Here is a 22053-nt window from a genome sequence, read left to right as displayed (position 1 = left end):
TTTGAAAAGACGCAACAAGTCTTCGGCGATTTAAATATATATATATATATATATATATATATATATATATATATATATATATATATATATATATATATATATATATATATATATATATATAAATAGATTTTCAAATGTGTTAGTCGCGCTAAAACTCGAAAACGGCTGGACGGATTGGGCTGATTTTAGTCTTAAAATATTCGTAGAAGTCCAGGAAAGGTTTTAAAGCGACACGAAGTTCACCGGGACAGCTAGTAACAAACTAAATTTAAACTATGGATTTCCGCAAAGTAACGCCTGATTCCATTAACTAAATAATCATTCTTCCTAGGTCTAGATCGAATTTCCGCTAATAGGTGCATCATCCTCAAATGAAAACTCTTGGTCACTTTCCCAAGGAATATAACTTTGTGCTGTATAGCTTCTTTGCACTGCAGTTGGCTCTTCGCATTCGGAATCAGACGCTACACTATGAACTATCTTCCAATACAATATGATTTATTTTGACCGGCTCCACATCTCTGCATTCGTCGTTCAGTATGTTTCCATCATCTGTCAGGCCTTGGTTCAACCAACGCTCAATAACAACTTAATTTAGAGCCATTATTTCCAAAACAATAAAAAAATTACAATCGAAAAAACTTACGTAACCTCCGGACAGGGGTCTCTCAGACCCCCGCAAGTCTTTATAACATAAATGCATGCATGCCTAACATGTCGAGCCGTTGGGCGATAGCTAGGGGCGCAGAAAAAAAGTACAAAATCCAACGAGTCTATACAACACTCCGGCGCAAAAATATTAACAAAAATAATATCAGCGGGGTGTGTGAGACGTATGACAGGTGGTTAAGGGTTAATATACCTAGCGGAATAGAGAAACAAAGGCCTGAGCAAGAGAGATATCACTATCAGTAACACTGCGTAGTAAAAAGAGACGTGTGATACATGACAGCAGCACTCTTTTTTTGACGTCCAGTCGGCACGTGCCGCACGTTGACAATTTAATCTCATAGAATTCATGTTCAATCACGCTTGTGTAAGTGTATACGTACACATATTTTTCACACAAATGAAAACCAATATTGGTTTCGTTTGACTTTATGATTTATTATTGGTAGGCTGTTCTTTCTGATATCTATGTTGGTAGTTGAGTTATTTAATAACATGTATAACAATCGAAATAATCGAAAAATTTGCCACCTCTTATAGAAATACGTATGAGCAAGCGATAGCGCGATCACGGCGCCAAGGCGACTCTTGGCGCCATCTGTTATGAGTTTTTGGAACTAACTTAATTTGAACAAATTTTCGCATTTTCAAACCCTTACAACTGGAAAAAGGTTCCAGTTAAAAAGTAGCCTATGTCCTTTCTCAGGCTTTAGACTATCTGTGTACAAAATTTCATAACAATCGGTTCAGTAGTTTCGGCGTGAATGCGAGACAGACAGACAGAGATACTTTCGCATTTTTAATATTAGTATAGATATTTGGTCTTTGAATGATTAAAATAGGACGTTTGGTTTAGAAATTATGGCGAAATTAAAATATTACGATAGTTGGCGTCACCAAGGCGGGTGCGCGTGCGGGAGGAAGACAATCTGTGCAGGGTGCAGCCTGCGTAATATAATGACTGCGTCGTCGATGTTAGGGCCAATTCACACCGGATCGGCAGCCGGCAGAGGCGGCTCGCGTCGCCGCGGGTGGTCGCCTGTGGACGCTCGCGGCCGCTGGCGGCCGCGCGCTACCTTCAGAGCGCCGCACAGTGGATCGAAAATCGAGTTTCATAGACATAGGAACTTGAATTTCCAGATGTCATTTTTTTGGGCTGAAATATGTTTTCCTAGTTGTTATTAACATAATAAAATGTAAAATAATATAAAAAATAATATCTCTGGAATCGCATGGTTGGCCGTTATATCCTCACACACTATTATAGTACTAATTATTACTCACATTTTGGCATATTTTGTATAACGGCACCATTTGTACTTCATTTTCGTTAATTAAAAACTGTCCATTGGTACTTTATTTTGGTTAATTAAAAACTTAATTCAAATAGAAAAAAGAAAGAAATTATTATGGCGATATAATGTATCAACCCTCTCTTTTTTCAGTGTCCCCAGTAACAATTTAAAACTTCCAACTGAATTAAATTAAATTGTCTGGAACTACTTGACATATTCTATTGTTTTTTTGTTAAATGATCCGTGTTCTTTACTTTCATAAAAAAAATGTAACTCCCTTATTATTACACTTAGCTGCGTCTTTTTACATTTTATTATGTAATAACAACTAGGAGAATGGTCTCCTATATATTTCAGCCCAAAAAAGTGACATCTGGAAATTCAAGTTCTTATGTCTATGATACTCGATTTTCGATCCACTGTGCACCGCGCCTCCGTCGGCGGAAAGTGCTCGCGGCACCTCGCGACGCCTCGAGGCGCCTCGCGACGACGCGCGCGGTCGCGGGAAGCCGCGAGCACTTTCCGCGGACGGTCGCGCGGCGCCTCGAGCCCTTTTTGAAGTTTTCAAGCGATACTAGTAGTTATAAGTATGTAAATAAAGTTTAAAATTATTTCACACTAAAAGTGCTCTTCGCGCCGCTGCCGGCCGCTGCCGATCCGGTGTGAATTGGGCCTTAGTGTCGGAGTCTGTGAATTGACCTGGCAATCATTTTGCTGGGCGGAGCTGCGGGCTGAATCGATTTTAATCATTTTTTTTAGTGGCTATTTATATTTTGTACCCGTGCGAAGCCGGGGTCGCTAGTTTTTCCATATTTTCGATTTTTTTTTCCATATTTTATGTACATATATTTTGGATTTTTAATACATATTGTTACGTGCTAGGGTTCGAGGATTTGGAGAGAAAGACCTGGTGACGCTTCCTTCAGCGAGGTATGATGACCAAGCCTTACTGCAGCTCTGACCTCTAGGTCTTTGATTCCGTCGACAAATCTTTGAACAATATTCGTGTCGACCATCTTGTTGTCAGCTCCTGGGTATGCCTTCCTGACGAGTTTTTCAATTTCCAACGCCCATTGTTGAAGCCCTTCTTCTGAGCGCTGAACTCTGTCACGCAGTTGGGCACGGAACACGTGCTCCAAATGTCGCTCCCCGTATCTGGATTCCAGTGCCTCCATCAGGTCTTGGAACCCATTTCCCGTATGTGGCAGTGCCTCCAGGACCGACAAAGCTTGCCCTCTGAGTGCAACAGTGAGAGCGGTCAGACATTGCTCCTCCGTCCATCCGTTTGCGGTAGCAACAGTCTGAAATTGCCGACGATAAGCGTTCCAAGAAGTAGTGCCGTCGTATGGCGGTACTTTCACGCTTGGTCCCTGCACCACCTGCACTACTCCGGTAGTTCCACTAGACACCCCAACTCCTGTAGTTTCAAGGCGCACTACTCTCTTCTGCAGTTCAGTGAATCCGGTTTTCAAATTTTCCACAACCGACTCTAACCCAGTAACTCGTTCTTTCATTACGTCGACATCTTTACGCAGCTTAGTCACCGTGTCACTGACATCCTTTATAGCCAGAAGCGCTTTCTCTTGGAGGTCCTTTTGTTGCTCTTGTGACTCTTGCAAAGCGCCGAGCTTGCGGTCTTGTGATTCCATCATTGCCTGAATTTCAGCCCTTTGAGTATTTTGCAAAGCGTGAATTTCAGCTCTTTGAGAAAGAGCCCAAAGTGGGCGAGTCCCGGTGGGCGTGGCTTCACCCAAAGTGGGCGGAGCCTGGTGGGCGGGGCCAGTGGGTGGAGCCTGTCCCTCAGTGGGCGGAGCTTGGTCCCCAGTGGGCGCGGCATCCGCAGCTCGTTGTGCCCTTGTCCTGACACTCCCCTTATAGTCCTCTCTCGGAGTCAATGGCATCTCCAAATCTCACTTCCGACACCAGTTGTAACGTGCTAGGGTTCGAGGATTTGGATAGAAAGACCTGGTGACTCTCTTGAAGACTTTATTAACACTGCACTAAACACTAGGTCACAACACTTAGCACTAAGTCCAAACACTAATCACTAGGTCCAATCACTAAGCACTATCATTGTCCTAGGTCGTAGCCAAGTCGCAGGTTTCACTGGTTCACTCACTATTGATCACTTGTTGTCGCCTTGAAGATCACTCGAACTGAACTGAATTGCCGGGCCGTCTACCTGCGGCTTTTTATATGGCGAGACGAATTCCAGAAAGTTCCCGATTCACGTAAACCAGTAAACAAGTATGGGAACTTTCTAGGAGGCTCCAGCATGTACCACCTAGCGCCATCTAGTTTCGAGTAGGGGATTTATGTGTAGTGTGTCCCCGGTGTGTATCAGTTTCGGTGGTTTGCCGCTAGATGGCACCACATGTCCGTATACCGTGTACCGTAACAATATTTTCCCGGGCCCTATTCATATGCATCTAGTAAAAAACGTTCCTTCAATATTACAAACAGAATTTTATGTATGTATGTATAGATGTATAGATTATAAACCAACATGGTCAGGGATATTTCAATTAAACGTTGAAATATCCCTGACCATGTCGGTGTGTTTATTATAATACTGTCTCGATAATATACTGATATTATTTAAAAGTAAAGGAGAGCACCGGGCCTCCTAGCTGTCAAAATTTGTATAAATAAATAAATTAACATTACTTCTATTAAATTATATTTCAATAAATAAATCATTATAGGCACTTACAAACGTTTTCTAAAGTGAGTACGTGTATTTCTAAAACTTACTCAAGAACGATAGCGCAGGAGTTGGTACGTATTTTAAGCGATAGATGTGAGAGGGCACGCCCACCTGTATGTAGTCGACGCGCGCCTTGTTCTCGGCCTTCTCCAGCGGGATGGGCGGCGTCAGCGTACTCATGGCGCCCGTTATCGTCTGAAACGAGAGTACGTCGCGGTTAAGTGCGTGCGTGCGGGCGGGCGGGGCGACGCGGGGCGGGGCCGGGCGCGCCACTCACCAGGATCGCGTCGCGGATGTTCTTCTTGATGTCCTCGATCTTCTCGCGGCGCTCCTTGTCGGAGAAGCCGTTGACGTGCAGGATGCGCATCTGCTTCACGATGGTGGACTTGCCCGACTCGCCCGCGCCTAGCAGCAGCAGCCGGTGCGTGGCGCGGTACACCTGCGGAGATTGGCGCACGTATTACGATTTCGATTGTCTTTTCGTAGCCTAAACCTTCGAAGCTCGGGCTTCGGGGAGATTTCGTGCCGGATCGTTCTGCGCGGATGCCGGATTCGGCCGGGTTCGCACCTGTTTGTCCTTCTGGAGCTGGCGGGTGATGGCGTCGCTCCGCCGCTTCTGCGACTTGGCATCGTCTTCACCGCTCTTGGCGCCGGGGGAGCCGAAGCACCCCATGGCCGACCACGCAGCCCACCTGCAACGAGTCACACCGTGGAGTCGGTTTCTGTTTGTTCGTGAAGCTCTCAAATATAACACGATTTTGTAATGTTCTGGTGCATAAAAAGTGTATATATATATATATATATATATATATATATATATATATATATATATATATACACTTTCACACACACACAGTTCTGCCGTCCTTACGATAAGTGCAGTAAGTTGATTTTTTTGGCAAATTATTCAGTCATAAGGTCTAAATTAAATTTGCCAAAAAATTCATATGCGTAGGGGGTTAAAAACTGGGGAGTGGGGTCAAAGTCGACCATCGACTCTTCTCAATCTCAATACTTCAATAAAAACGAATAAGAGTTTTCATCCTTACCACCCCTTATAGTAACACGTTTGAGTAAGCACTTGTGCGATGTAGGAGACGGCACGGGGCCATCTATTATGAATTTTTGGAATTAAATTTGGAATTAACTTAATTTGAACAAATTTACGCATTTTCACCCTCTTACAACCCTTTTTCAAGTTAAAAAGTAGCCTATGTCCTTTCTCAGCCTTTAGACTATCTGTGTACAAAATTTCATTACAACCGGTTCGGTAGTTTTGGCGTGAAAGCGAGACAGACAGACAGACAGAGATACTTTCTCATTTATAATATTAGTATAGATATAATTTTAATCTCAGAATCGGCTCCAACGATTTTCATGAAAGAACAATGGCCAAATTGTACCAGGTTGGCGGTGGCGTCCCGATATGCCATTAGTAGCAAAAATTCCCTAATATTTTAAGGCAGCGAAAATCATTAGAAATGTGTCTATAAATAGCCACAAAAAAAAGATCAATATATTTTAGTTTCGTTATGTTCTGACAGCCGGCGATCATTCGCATTCGGTCTATTATTTGGGTAATACTCTAGGAAAAATTGAAATAATTAGAAACGAGATCGCTGAATATACACTTGTAGGCCACACCGCAGTCGGGAAAAAGGTAGTTCTTAAGTCTAACCTCAAAATAATTGTAAACGTAATTATTATTATAAAAAAATCGTGGCTATTTAGACATAATTCTCAAACGGAATTATGTTTAGAGCAGAAGAACAACCAAATCTAACTATAGTTTATTTTGGTTGGTATCGGGATTTATAAGGAGGGTATCGGGGGCGATAAATCGATCTAGCTAGGAAGCATTTTTGGAAAATGTCATTTTATTCGTGTTTTATCGAATACCGAGCAAAGCTCGGTCAAATAGCTAGTAATTAATAATATATGCAATTATCACAAATCAGAAGTACTCCATTTGCTTATGGCGGCGTACCGCATACTTTTCTATCTCTCTTAAATACAGAATGAAACAAAACAAAGTATAAAATATAAATACTTTAGTGTGCAAATGTGTGCCTTGTATAGAGTTGACACTTGACAGTAACAGAAGTAGCACTGAAAGATTTACCTTATGACTTCCATTTTTCTGTAAAATATGCCTTAACATATAAAACGTATATATTTATACGTGGGAGAGCCATGCTTCGGCACGAATGGGCCGGCTCAACCGGAGAAATACCACGTTCTCACAGAAAACCGGCGTGAAACAGCGCTTGCGTGTGTTTCGCCGAGTGAGTGAGTTTACCGGAGGCCCAATCCCCTACCCTATTCCCTTCCCTACCCTCCCTATTCCCTTCCCTTCCCTTCCCTACCCTCCCCTATTATCCTATTCCCTCTTAAAAGGCCGGCAACGCACTTGCAGCTCTTCTGATGCTGCGAGTGTCCATGGGCGACGGAAGTTGCTTTCCATCTGGTGACCCGTTTGCTCGTTTGCCCCTTTATTTCATAAAAAAAAACGATGTTAACAACAATTTTAATATACTTACTCAGTATTCCAGGGTTGCTACTTTCACGGTCAAATCTATATAAGGAACACATACACAATTACACATCCTAAAGTATTGTTTAGTATCTTTAACTTACTTCCTAAAAAACCGGCAAAGTGCGAGTTGGACGCGCCTATGAAGGGTTCCGCACTGTGGTTCCGCAGCAGCAATAAGTTTATTAGGGTTCCGTACCTCAAAAGGAAAAAACGGAACCCTTATAGGATCACTTTGTTGTCCGTCTGTCCGTCCGTCCGTCTGTCAAGAACCTTTTTCTCAGGAACGCGTGGAGGTATGAAGCTGAAATTTATATCAATTACTCAGGTCTACTGTCCCTTGAAGCTGTGAAAAAATCAAACTTCTAAGCCAACGCAATCAAAAGATACAGCCGTTTATGCCGCAAATTTTCGACACTTGCAAGGGAATCAAAACCTACAGGGTGCTTCCCGTGAACTCAGAATCTTGAAATTTGGTACGAAGCAACGTCTTATAGCATAGATAAAGGAAAAATTACGAAAACCATAAATTTTTAGTTACATCACATAATATTTTTTTTTTTAATAATTTTAAACTTACTACCCATTTCCTCATAAACGCGTAGAGGTATTAAATTGAAATTCATACCAAATACTCAGGTCTATAATACCTTTAAGCTGTCGGAACCCTCGATGCGCGAGTCCGACTCGCACTTGGCCGGTTTTTTTTTTATGAAATTAAAAGGTTTTTGATTTTTTTTTAATTTCAGTTGATTTAATAAAAGTTAAATTAAGGTTTACCATTTATGACGTATAAAAAAACTACTTGCTAGATCTCGTTCAAACCACTTTTCGTTGGTAGTTTTTATATTTTTAGAATTATCATGTCCTTACTTTAGAAGTTAGAAGGGCACATTTTACTTCTTTGAAAGAGTCTTTATTGCAAACTATTTAGGTTAGAAAAAAATGATAATAGAAACCTCAATATGATTTTTGAAGACCTATCCATAGATACCCCACACGCATACATTAGATAAAAAAAATTGTTTCAGTTGTGCCTATGGGGACCCCTAAAATTTTTAATATTTTTCCATTTTTCTATCAAAATCTTAATGCTACATCTACTTACCAAGTTTCAATAGTATATCTCTTATAGATTCGGAGAAAAGTGGCTGTGACATAAGGACGGACAGACAGACAGACAGACATGACGAATCTACACACACTGGCAAAATTAGAGGAACATAGGTAAAAAGGGCCACAACTTGGACTCAAGTGGGTCGGGCTGAGTGAAATCCTTTTTTATAGTTACTAAGCTAATTTAAGAAATAAAATATTGAACAAAGCTGGCAAGTTGACAGGTTTTTATATCAATTATGCCCTAAAAAGTGTTTTTGGATGATTGACGTTGTAAGTGTGCCTGATAAGAATGGCGTTTTAGCGGAGTGCAAGGTAGGCTCAGATTACTTGATTGTTTGGTTTTTGGAAGAACACATTGCTTAGATACAAAATTAGTGATTTCCCAGCATCTGCGATAGCTAGAGTTGTAACCACGATAGAAAAAGGCCACACCTACCGTTCGGTCAGTCAGGCCTTAAGTGTCGGCTTTTGTGGTCCATCGTAACTTTCAACGCCACAGAGACTCGATCTTACGTTCGGAGACGAGAACAGGGCAGATATCGGGTGACAATGGTTCAGGATGACCATTTTGTAAAGAAACAAACCTTGAGAAATCGACCTCAAACTGCTATGCAGACACGAAACCTGTCGGAACAGGTCCGAGATGTACGTGTAAGTGATTGTACAGTAAGAAGAATACTTATAGAAGTTAAATTAAACTCAAAAGTGCCTGTAAGGGCACCAAAACTTGAGACTGGACACCGCCAGCAGAGCCAGGCTAAGATTTGCGCGTGAACATCAAAACTTGACAAGTGAATGAAATCTGGTGCTGTACAGTGATGGGAGCAAATTCTGTGTACATTTGGTTGACAGGCGATAAAGAATGTGGATAAATCGTAAGGAATGCTATAGGCCATCAAACTTAACGGAAACAGGCTTCGTAATGGTTTGGAGTGGCATATGATTTGGAACCCGCACGGAGCTGATGATTATTGATGATGGTACTTTGAGAGTACAGGGCTATAGCACAGCCATCCTGGAACTGCATGGTGTGCCTTTTGCACAGTTTTAGGTAGCAACTTCAATTTTATGCGCATCCATAGAGTAAAAAAATCGGGCATTATTACCTAAACGACGCTGGCGTAGCCCAGGTGGAGAGGCCAGCGCGGTCTACGGATGTGAATCCGATTGAAGACATGTGGCACATAAATGGGTGAACGGTACGAGTTAAAAGTACGAGGCAAATCAGATTTTTTATAAGTTTGGTGTTTATAAAGAATAAAAAATTTATAATTTTTAGTTGTAAAAATATTGTATTGCAAACAAATGGCAAAAATAGTTTTCTTAATTTTTGATTTTTATAGATAAAAGTACTAGATAATATCTGTATATTATCTAGTACTTTTATCTATAAAAATGCCCCTGCCCCTGTGGGCAGCCCCCCCCCCCCCTAAATAACATTATAATATCTAGTCTCGATATTCCTACCCAGGTGTCTTTACATTATTACATTATTATTTTCCTAATTTTATGACAGCTGGATTAAATTTAAAACTCATTTATTTTATAATGTAACTAAAAAAAATGGAGCTCAGAGTTTATCCATGCAATAGTAGTATTGGTTTGCCGGTGTTGAGGTGTTCTTATAGTGGCAGTTTTCATCACAGTCTGTTTGAGTATAATATGTACAACTAGATGACGCCCGCAACAATTCGTTAATCGTGCGAGAACCGTACATTTTTTCGGGATAAAAAGTACCCATTGTATTTTCCCGGGACTCGACGTATCTCCATATTAAATTTCAGCAATATTAGTTCAGCGGTTTGGGCAGACACACTGTCGCATTTATAATATTAGTATCCACAAAAATGAGGAATACTTTTTATTCAAATAATATGACATACATGTAAATTGATGCTCAAAAAATATCTTACTCCTATGATGTAGTTTACAGTCTAGTAAGTTTGACGTACTAATATTATGCATATTAATTATTATATGTGTGTCTCCCGACACCGGTGTCCGTCTTTTAATGTCACGAAACTTATAACATATTGCCTGTGTAAGCATAGTCCACAAGTTTAGCTATCAAATATCAAATGAGACCTTTTTTATCTTCATAGGATATTTACATGAGAAGTACTGGTCAGATTAATGTGCAAGCCCGAGAAAAACTAAAATGGCTGCCATTTTACAACCGTGAGAAAGAGAAAAAATTTCAGAGCCAATTTGTCACTAAAATATGCCATAAATCATGAGTTATCAAGTAGACTGGAGGACCCATGTAGCTAATCAAATTAACACCTTATGTCGGCACTACATATAGGCGAACGCGTTGGCCGGCGCGCTGGCCCAATGTGTAGAACGGGCGTTCGCGCGTTGGCGGTAGGTATTTCGCCTGTTCTACACATTGAGCCAGCGCGTCGCCCAACGCGTCGGCCAACGCGTTCGCCTATATGTAGTGCCGACTTTATACAATCAACCGATCGACAACACTAAAGATCCCGTCAAAAAGTACAAAACTGCATTACTATATTTACTAGCATTACTATAACTTGTGGCTGTATTACGGCTTAATACTTAACAGTTAATGGACTAATGTCTCTGCTTGGTCTGAAGACAGGAACAGTAGCAGTGTATGTGTCATAATGTAAAGCAGCTGTAAAGTTGTTAATTAAATATTCAGTTATCTCTACAAGTGGACGAGGAATATAATAATATTATTTTAACAGAGAAGAATAAAGTAACGTTGGTAGAGAATGCCAAAAGGCATTAAGCCCGCCTTTGTAAATTGCATAAAGTGTAAACTACGAATAATAAAAACTAAGGAAACGTAACATCCCAACTTGGTTCTCAAGGTTCTTTTTGCACACTAAAATAATATGGCAATAGTTACGAAACACTTCATTCAAAAGTGACAAAATAAAGTGATTGATAATAATTGTCACTTCTATAATTACACAAAATTCTTGCATGTGTTTTGGTCTCTTTTTCCCAAATAATATGCATGTATTTGGGTCACATTTTGTAGAACCGAACAAATTTTTTAACACAGTTACTGTTCCTTAGTTTTTAAATATAAATAAATAATAATAAAGTACATAATGATTTTACAGATTCCATGTAAGCAAAAAAACTAGTATTATATATTATGTGTTTAACCCATCAAGCCCCATAAGGACACCGGTGACCACGACAACAATAGATTTCCAAGAATCAAAAATAGGTTAAGTAAGGCAAATTTTGATATAACAAAATTTATCTATTTAAATCCCATTAAAAAAAGGAGGTTTCTCAATTCGTCTGTATACATGTATAATATGTATGCTTTTTTATCTTAGTATGCAGATAACTTAGTCATTTATGCACAGATTTTGATAATTCTTTTCTCATTAGAAAGAAGACATTTAACATGTTGGCCCATGACAAAACAAAATATACTGTTCATTAAAATTATAATCGTTATTGAGTTTTCATACCATGTTTATTCGGACAGGGCTCGCTACACTTGAAATTGATGAAGATTTACCAGCAGGTCGGGGTTGCGTTGTCCACCGTGTCCTGGTTGGGTTGCGAAGGAGACTCGGCTCCCCGCGCGCCGCCCGCCGCAGAGGAAGCCGTGGTGTCGCCGTGTCCGCTCACTGCGCCCACATCCTCTCGCACCGCACTGTTATTATCTCCACGACGACGCCAGTCGCATCTCTACCTGAAAACACTCGGCACTTGACACTCTCGTAGCTCGCTCCTCCCCCGTTCCGGCGACTGCGGCCCGAGCGCGGCCGCAGCGCGAGCCCGCCGCGATGGACGGGGCGACCGGTGCTAGATCACGCCCAAAACGTTTGACGAACGCGATATATACGATACAAAAAATGGCAACCTTCGTTTGCGAAGATCCTAATCGTTTCGCGATGGCACCGTTGTACATATAAATTTTTGGAAACTTTCGCGAGTGATTTACGGAATGGTCCTTAGTGATACTTTTTAAAGAAAAGTAAAGGAGGAAAAATAATATTTATAAATAGCATACAATTTTGGATAGGTGCAATTTTAGTACATTGATGAACATCACTATTCACTACATACACACCCTCGATTTGGGTGATCTGAATCCGCTTCCGTCTGCTATTGATACTTTTATACAAAAAATAACACGATTTACTTATTATGACTACAAAATTAAATGACCTACACCCTGATAACTACAAAGACATTTTTGTAGAAATGACAGCAATCCGTATCGGCTTCACAGAACCAACACAAAAATCAACATGTCGCCTTAACCATAAATCATTATATTTTTTTTATGGTGATTGGTGAGATGAAAAAAAAAAACCAACTAAGTGCGAGTTGGACTCGCCCATGAAGGGTTCCGCAGCAGCAATAAGGTTTATTTTTATGAAATTTAAAGGTTTCTAATTTATTTTTATATAATTTCAGTTATTTAATGGAAGTTAATTTAAGGTTTACAATTTATGGCGTATAAAAAAAACTACTAGCTAGATCTCGTTCAAAACAATTTTCGTTGGTAGATATTTTATAGTAATGTATATCATATACTTTTTTAGACTTATCATGGTACTTTAGAAGTTAGAGGGGGGGGGGGGGGGGGGGGCACACATTTTACCAATTTGGAAGAGTCTATCTCGCAAACTATTCAGGTTAGAAAAAATATATATTTGAAACTTCAATATGATTTTTGAAGACCTATCCATAGATACCCCACACGCATAGGTTAGATGAAAAAATGTTTTTTTTGTTTCAGTTGTATCTATGGGGACCCCTAAAATTTTTTGAATAATTTTCCAATTTTTGTATCAAAATCTTAAAGCGGTTCACAGACTACATCTTACGAAACTTACAAAGTTTCAATAGTATAGCTCTTATAGTTTCGGAGAAAAGTGGCTGTGACATACGGACGGACAGACAGACAGATAGACAGACATGACGAATCTATAAGGGTTCCGTTTTTTTGCCATTTGGCTACGGAACCCTAAAAACTACTTGCTAGATTTCGTTCAAACCAATTTTCGTTGGTAGTGTTTATAGTAATGTACATCATATATTTTTAGACTTATAATGCCCCTACTTTAGAAATTAGAGTGGGGGGACACAAATTTTACCACTTTGGAAGAGTCTCTCTCGCAAACTATTCAGGTTAAAAAAATATATATATTAAAAACTTCAATAGGTATGATTTTTGAAGACCTATCCATAGATATCCCACACGCATAGGTTATACGACAGTATATATTATGTCTATGGGTTAGATGATAATATTTTTTTTTTGGTTTTAGGTTTACCATTTATGACAATGATATTCTATGTTACTAACGTAACTAGATTGGAAGTTTACTCTAGTATTTTAGAAACTCATTGATTTATGACGTATAAAATGAACTACTTGCTAGATTTCGTTCAAACCAATTTTCGTTGGTAGTTTTTATAGAAATGTACATTATATATTTTTTAGACTTATCATGCCCCTACTTTAGAAATGAGAGGGGGGGGGGAGGGAAACACATTTTACCACTTGGAAGAGTCTCTCTCGCAAACTATTCAGGTTAGAAAAAAATGATATTAGAAACCTCAATATGATTTTTCAAGACATCCATAGATACCCCACACCTGAGCCCCCACACGCATAGCTAAGATGAAAAAAAAAATTTTTGTTTCAGTTGTACCTATGGGGACCCCTAAAATTTTTAATAATTTTTCTATTTTTGCATCAAAATCTTAATGCGGTTCACAGACTACATCAAGACTAAATCTACTTACCAAATTTCAATACTATAGCTCTTATAGTTTCGGAGAAAAGTGGCTGTGACATACGGATGGACAGACAGAGAGACAGACAAATATGACGAATCTATAAGGGTTCTGTTTTTTGCCATTTGGCTACGGAACCCTAAAATTGACAATAGTGTAGGTGGGCATTTTCAAAAAAACGTGTACCCTTGCAAAAATATGTCTATATTTTTTAAGGTCATTTATTTACCTTTATTTGAATGTCATATACTTACAAGGAAAAATATTGAACTAATGGAATAAGTTAAAAATAACGCTAAAAACGTTATATTATTCTGATATTATTGAAACAAAATCGAATTTTCGACGAAACAGATTCCGTTGTGCGACTAAATGTAAAATATAATTTAATACAAAAAAATACAGCAATAAATGGATTTCTTCGTTTATTTAATCTAGTGAAATGCATATTTAATTGTTTATTAAAAAAAATATTGATAATTTCAAGGATCAACAAGAGTATGAATTATTTCTAATCCATAGTGTGACTATGTGACCTACCCACTAGGTTATTTTTCATTTTTTTACATGAGTAAGTAATATTTAACATATTTAAAGAAGTTTTTATAACACAAAAACCTTTTATTTAAACATTTTTGTTGTTGCACTACTTATAAAAGTAAAAAATTCTTTGATTTCATAGATTTAACTTCAATAATTAGAGGGACGAACATCTCATAATCATAAAGATGTGTTCACATGTCTACGAATTTCTAAGTTATTAATGACATCGGATTATATGCACGATCAAAGTGCCGAAATATCCATGCAATAATGCACGAAAAATGGTCGAAATATGTACAAAATATGCACAATCAAAAGTCACTTAATATTAAAATTTATTATTTTTTTGAAGACTTTTCCGGTAGTGACATTAATAAAAGCGCCAATTTTTATAATTTCATAAAATCCAGGATTGTTAATTTCTTGAAATAAAGACTTTTTATTTATTTATTATACGCCAATAATAATTTTCTACCAACATTTTCCGATTGCAATCTTAATGCCCTTGGAAGTTAAACTACCGAAATATGCACTATCAACAAAAAATTGCCAAAATATGCACTATCGCCTAAAAAGTGACATTATATGATGTCTAGTTATTATAAATCTGCAAATATCAATGACACAAAATGATTTTCAACTTTACTGATAGAAAAGTAGTGGAAATAAAATCAAAATTATTTAAAAAAATAAAACTTTTAGGTACTTAAATTTTAAATAGTAAGTATATTTGTTATTGTTAAGGAAAGCCTTGATAATTTGGTTGTAGCGATATCGATTTTTTTCAGCAATGACTAAAGCTAAGAAATTAAAGTTCATTGTCAGAATCCATAATGTCTTTGTCTTTGATTTACCCATAGCATAACACGATTTGACAACTTTTATAACACAGAATAATCAATCAAAAAGACCTGTGTAAAAAAGGATTTCTATTTTTCCAACAGAGGAGAGTGATTTAAGCTTCCAAAATTTATACATGGATTGATTCAAGCATACACTTTAATTTGACCATAGCTTATATGAAATGTATTTATGGTTTTTAAATTACGCGACAAAAACTATTTTGTCGCTTACGCCCTTTCCATTTTTTGCTGTGCCATTGCTTGTTCTTTGTGAGAGGCCGGGCCGGCCTTTCATAGAAAACTAGCAATCTAAAACATATCCAAAACGGTTTTTTACTTTAACGCGGCGTCACCTTAACACATAAGTAATAAAAAATATATTAATTGTAAGTTAATCGTACCAGTTTAAAAATCTCCAATTTTCTTAATAAAATCTGTGATAAAAAAAATAATTTATTTAAAATGTGAACTAAGCCTTATGCTTTCCGCCTGTGGTGACTTGTCCGTTCCATTATATGTGACCAAACGAAAAGTCACAAATCGGAAGTCACGTAATATTACTTTCTTTTACTTTTAAAGTGTTTGTAAATATCCGATAATAGTTATCACAATTTTATTTTTTATACTAAATACTAAGCTAATTTTGCAACGTCTCAACAGTAAAACAGTTGGAGAAAGTATAATAATGCTTACAAAATATGGTCACTTATCTGAACAAATAAACCGTTCCTGAAGAACCGTCCAACCTGCGTCCGCGTCTTGTAGCAGATTTTTAACTACTAAATTCAAATTGGAGTTTCTCGATGTACAATGAAATATAGTGCTATCATTTAGTGCCGAAAATATTTTTGTAGTATGTTTATAAAACTAAAAAAAAACGGTCACTAAACAGAAAATTCCGTTCGGGTTGTTTTTTCATGATTATAATTTTTTTTTTTAATGAAATAAGGGGGCAAACGAGCAAACGGGTCACCTGATGGAAAGCAACTTCCATCGCCCATGGACACTCGCAGCATCAGAAGAGCTGCAAGTGCGTTGCCGACCTTTTAAGAGGGAATAGGGTAATAGGGGAGGGTAGGGAAGGGAAGGGAAGGGAATAGTTGAGGGTAGGGAAGGGAATAGGGTAGGGGTTAGGGGATTGGGCCTCCGGTAAACTCACTCACTCGGCGAAACGCAGTGCAAGCGCTGTTTCACGCCGGTTTTCTGTGAGAACGTGGTATTTATCCGGTCGAGCCGGCCCATTCGTGCCGAAGCATGGCTCTCCCACGTATAAAATTAATTTGTAGTTAAATTATGTTAGATTTTTCAATAACAAGACATTCAATTGATACATTAAGTATTTTGGAATCTATATTAAAGATTTTGTTACAACTTCTGGGAAGGGGACAGGTGAATTTAATAGTTTTCGGTACTTAAAAATCCTTATAAATCTCATACTAAATAAAATTTTATACAAACGTGAATGTATTTTAATAAAAGAAAACTTGTTTTTGCTCCTACATTAAAATTACAAAATGTTAGTATGTAATTTTTTACAAATAATCTGTAGCGAAGTCAAGGACAAGGTAAAAACCCGGGGTACACATTTTTTTGAAAATGCCCAGGTACCTGGTACAGTTCGACAAGGCTTTATTTGAACGTGGCGAGAAAAGGAACTAAACGCTTCTATCATAGAAAAACGTAATTTTTGACATGAGTGTTTGGCAGTTCCTCTTTACCAGCAGCGCTCCCGTCAATGTCACCGATTCAGGTACTATAGACTGGAGAGAGCCTTTAAATATCGGTGTATACGCGTCAAAAGCGTGTAATGTTATGTCCTACTTACTAGGACATAACAAAGGAGTCGGTCTGAATAATTCATGTAATAAAAGTGTTAATCATAGACTTTAATTAATAAATTTAATCATAGACTCAGTCTCCCCTAAGCCACACATTGCAATGTGCGGCTTAGGGGAGACTGATTAAAAGAGTTGTCACTGCGAAATATGTTTAATTACTGACTTAATAACTAATTACTTTAACTTATATAGCAGGGAGGTGAGCCGCACACTACACCTCCCCTGTTTTTTGAAAGAAAATAATTATTTAAAATTAATACATTTTTTTAAATTAAACGACAAAAATAATTTTGTAATAATTACAATATCAATAAAATAATAAACTAAAATTAAACTCTTAATACCTAAACAACTTACTTATTTAGTTTTTTATTCTTACTTCTTTATTACAATAAATACAAATCTGTATAGGTACTCTATAATTATAATCTGTTTATCAAAGAAAATATTATATTTACTTAATTAAAATTACATACAATTTTTTTTTATCTTCAGAGATGGGTGGTTGACGATGTAATTTTTAAATACACAAAAATATTCAATAATAATTAATGAGGGATTTTCATTTATATTTTTTAATTTTAATTTTAACAATCTCTTCTAGATTTTCTATTGGTTCCTCACCGATCTGAAATTATCTGCAGGTTGGCATCACTGACTACATATGGGTTGTGTTTCCAAAAAATATCAGTGTACTGTTAAGTGTGACATAAATCAAAATATCTTAAACCTAAGCGATCATTGGCCTAAGCGATTAGGCCAGTACACTGGTAATAGTTTAGGAACACGCTGACATAATAAAAACTTGTCAAACTGAAACTTGACAACTGAAAGAGTTTTGGCGGGCATGTCACTTTCAAACTTCTTTTACTTTTTATTGTTGGTGTGGTTTTTATTATTTTTTCCCAAATTGTGTTATTTGGGTTTTTGATAAACATTATTGGTCAAATATTAGCCATTAAATATCCGTTATCTTGCACAAGTGCAGGTAAGATGTTGTCAAAACCAGTAGGGCTATTTCTTCCGTGAATTTTAGCTAAAACATCGTTATAATAACTTTATTATCGTATTCATTGGGATATTATTGCGTCTTTTTCAAGTTGAAATGTATCAAGTTTTACATTATTTTGCCCAGTTTTGTAGCAATTATTGATGGTATTCCCTGGTATTACCGATAGTTGTCTGCCTATACGCCATCTAGTTACTAAAATGGAAACTGTTTGACAATCAAATTAAAAATATAGGAAAATCCCTCATTATTTAAGAACTATTGAAAATATACGTCATATTTTAAAAATACGCTCTGTTCACACATTATTAAATTACTTCTACAAGAAACCAAACACTGGTATATTCTACTTAAAATGTTTAAGTCCAAAGAGTGCACCCGTAATGAGCGCATGTACTTTAACAGCGGGCGGTCTTGTTTACCAGTTTCTATGCGATAGTCGATCGGTTAAAAATTTTTCGTACTACCGACATTTCGTCGTTACATTAAATCATTATATTATATCTTTCGGGACTTTTACTCGCTCGAAATACTTAATCCTACTGACTAACTTTAGGCATTTTAATATTATTAAACCTTACATTAGTTTGTGGAAGTGGCGGTCTCCAGCATTAATATATAATATAACTAGATGTCCCGCGCGGCTTCGCCCGCGTAAATTAGGAATTTTACAGAAACCGTACATTTTCCCATAAAAAATATTTTCCCCGTTTTTCCCGCATTTTCCTGAGTTTCTTCGGTCGTATTAGTCTTAGCGTGATAATATATTATATAATATAGCCTATAGTCAAACTATTTTTAGAAATAAAATAAAGATTTTTTTTAATTATCGCTTGACAAACTCGAGTCTCGATCTAAAAGACTATGAAATGGTATAATATGGTAATGATGATGATGATGATGATGATGATGAATGTAATTTGCATAGTAGCATATGGTTCCTGTTCTTAAAACAACGCTGAAACTCCCAAACTTGTATCTATAAAGAATCAGGAGTTCTCTCAGCACCTTCCGAACCACGGTATACCAGGTATATCTCGGTGCAAAATCTTACTTGTTGGTAGCATATGCTTAAAATACTTCTCACGAAACCGAAGTCACCACACGTTTCCCTATAAGTTTTGAGGAGTTCCCTCGATTACTTATGGATCCTTCATCAGATCACCACTTTTGTGAATATAAAAATCGGGTAACATACGGCGGAGTAATCGTTGAATATAAGAAAACGAACATAACACCTCCCCCATTTTGAAAGTTGGTTAAAATTGTAGCCTATGTGTTATTCTGATGTATAAGCTATATTATTGTAAAGTTTCATTAAAATCCGTTCAGTAGTTTTTGCGTGAAAGAGTAACAAACATCCATACATCCACACATCCATACATCCAAACAATATTTCGCCTTTATAATATTAGTAGGATGTAGCCTATAATATATTATCACGCTAAGACCAATAGAAGTGGAGCACCAATGAAGAATGTTTCAAAATCGGGTGATTTTTCCTATTGTGCTGCGTAAACGATAAAAGTTTCGCAAAAATTGGCAGAATTTTCTTTATTTACCCATGAATTAGTTACTCTCTCGGGTCTGTGGCTGTTTGGTTGTTCGTTTTGTTCCTGCTATGTGTCTGTGCGGATGATTTTCTTGCTCTCTGTATTCGATGCCTATCCCTATCCTGGCTGAGGCGAGCCTCACGCTCTACAGATGATTCTCTTTCTCTCTGTATTCGATTTCTATCACTATTCTGGCTGAGGTGAGCCTCACGCTCTACAGACGATTCTCTTTCTCTCTGTATTCGATTTCTATCACTATTCTGGCTGAGGCGAGCCTCACGCTCTACAGACGATTCTCTTTCTCTCTGTATCCGAATTCTATCATTTTTCCGACTGAGGCGAGCCTCACGCTCTACAGACGATTCTCTTTCTCTCTGTATCCGAATTCTATCATTTTTCCGACTGAGGCGAGCCTCACGCTCTACAGACGATTCTCTTTCTCTCTGTATCCGATTTCTATCACTATTCTGGCTGAGGCGAGTCTCACGTTCCGTTGACGATTCTTCATCTCTTGCTGAACGTGCTCTTTTGGCATTCACTGTACTACGACCTATGTTCGAACGACGACGTCTTCCAGGCATGATCGTATAGTAATACCCACAAAGCAACAAATAACCCAATCGCAAAGCAAAAACAAAAGTCCGTTTTTCTAACCAAGTCAAATATATTTTTATCGACAATTCAGAAACCAAAGAACCAGAAACAATGAATATCTGAAAGAAAGCGCTGTGGTTGCTCCTCTGCGTTACCGTCTGCACAACCACACAATGACGAAATACACTATCTACTATAATAACATAAGCCCGAAGCTTATGAGAGCCCCCGGCCGGTTCCGCCGTAACCGCTATGTCCCTCGGCCGCCGCCGCGCGACATATTTTTTGATTCCGCGTAAGTTTATACGTTTGAAAACTTCTAAAGTATTGATCGAAATTGTATAGTGTAAAAGACAATTATAATCTACATTTAATGTCTTAGCTTCCAAACATGTTTATTTGGATAAGGGTTAATGTTGTAAATTGTTAAAATCGCTTCGTAAATAAGCCATTATTTTTCGTAAAAAGTGAAAACTGAAGAACAAAAATGGCTATTGTGAGTTATCCCTAAGAAATAGACATATACCATCGCGGACTTTTTTGTTTACCTTATTAAAGTGTACAATACTGTAATACATTATTTTGATCTATCTCGTAGGGTTTAGCCAGCGTTTGCAATATAAACGCAAAAAAATGAATTTATTTACGACATAACATTAGAAACCTCTAAAATTATCAGTGTTTCTCTACCATATTATGCATATGTTATACATATAAACCTTCCTCTTGAAACACTCAATCTATTAAAAAAAACCGCATCAAAATCCGTTGAGTAGTTTTAAAGATCTAAGCATACATACACACATACATACAGACAGCGGAAAGCGACTTTGTTTTATACTATTTAGAGATACATCTATGTTTTTTTAGCTTCCTTTTTATTTTTTATTATTTAAATTACTCGTCGTACATTGTAGCTATAAAGAGGCGATACAATGCAGTAAGCGAGGAGCGAACGGATAATAATAAACTTATATTTAAATGGGTGCCAACTTCCTAAACATTTATTATCAAAATGTACGCGGGCTTAGAACTAAGTGCGCGGACCTAAGGCTCAATATTCTCTGCCACGACTACGACATTATCGTTCTGACGGAGAGCTGGCTGCACAGCGACATATTCGACGCGGAGCTGTGCGACGACCGGTACGACGTGTTTCGCGCGGACCGCGACGCCGCCGCCAGCGGCAAGCGCACGGGCGGCGGCGTCGCGGTGCTGGTGCGGCGCACGCTCGGGGCCGTGCCGCGCGACGTGGCCGCGCGCCCGCACGCCGAGCTATTGTGGCTCACCGTGACGGCGCGCGCCTGCGCCGCCGCGCGCGACCTGCACCTCCTCGCCGTCTATGCTCCCCCGAACCCTCGCGTCCTGCCGGCCGAATTGGAAGCGATCGACGCGATTGTTGGCAGCGCTTTAGCTCTCCATCCAAACGATTACTACATGTTTATCGGTGATTTAAACCTCCCGTTCTTGTCTTGGGACTTAAACGGATACACGGTTTTAAAAAGAGGCCCCGTCGAAGTCCAGGACCACGGAATTAAACTCATGGAATCGCTAACCTTCCACGGATTTCATCAATACAACCAGCTAAAAACTCACTGTGGCAACA

At 38.2% G+C, this 22053-nt stretch overlaps 1 protein-coding gene across 3 annotated transcripts in view; it reads right to left on the bottom strand.

The window, feature by feature from the left end:
* The window catches only part of LOC121726141 (guanine nucleotide-binding protein G(s) subunit alpha), a 41127-nt gene extending 28571 nt beyond the window's left edge, over positions 1-12556 (bottom strand). The window contains exons 1-5 of one of the 3 annotated variants that reach the window (XM_042113383.1): positions 12330-12556; positions 11832-12008; positions 5240-5363; positions 4949-5110; positions 4783-4866 (exon numbers count right to left, since the gene is read on the bottom strand). In XM_042113383.1, coding sequence (XP_041969317.1) covers positions 4783-4866; positions 4949-5110; positions 5240-5344 — 351 coding nt within the window. In that variant the 5' untranslated portion in view covers positions 5345-5363; positions 11832-12008; positions 12330-12556. The remainder of the gene's footprint in view (positions 1-4782; positions 4867-4948; positions 5111-5239; positions 5364-11831; positions 12009-12329) is intronic. The other 2 variants (XM_042113377.1, XM_042113391.1) reach the window with 2 other exon arrangements.
* Positions 12557-22053: the final 9497 nt, after the last annotated feature.

The sequence above is a fragment of the Aricia agestis genome, chromosome 1 (genome assembly GCF_905147365.1).
Source record: "Aricia agestis chromosome 1, ilAriAges1.1, whole genome shotgun sequence".
Taxonomy (NCBI): domain Eukaryota; kingdom Metazoa; phylum Arthropoda; class Insecta; order Lepidoptera; family Lycaenidae; genus Aricia; species Aricia agestis.
The sequence above is the reverse complement of the archived record's forward strand: the minus strand, read 5'-3'. Positions and strand labels throughout refer to the sequence as shown.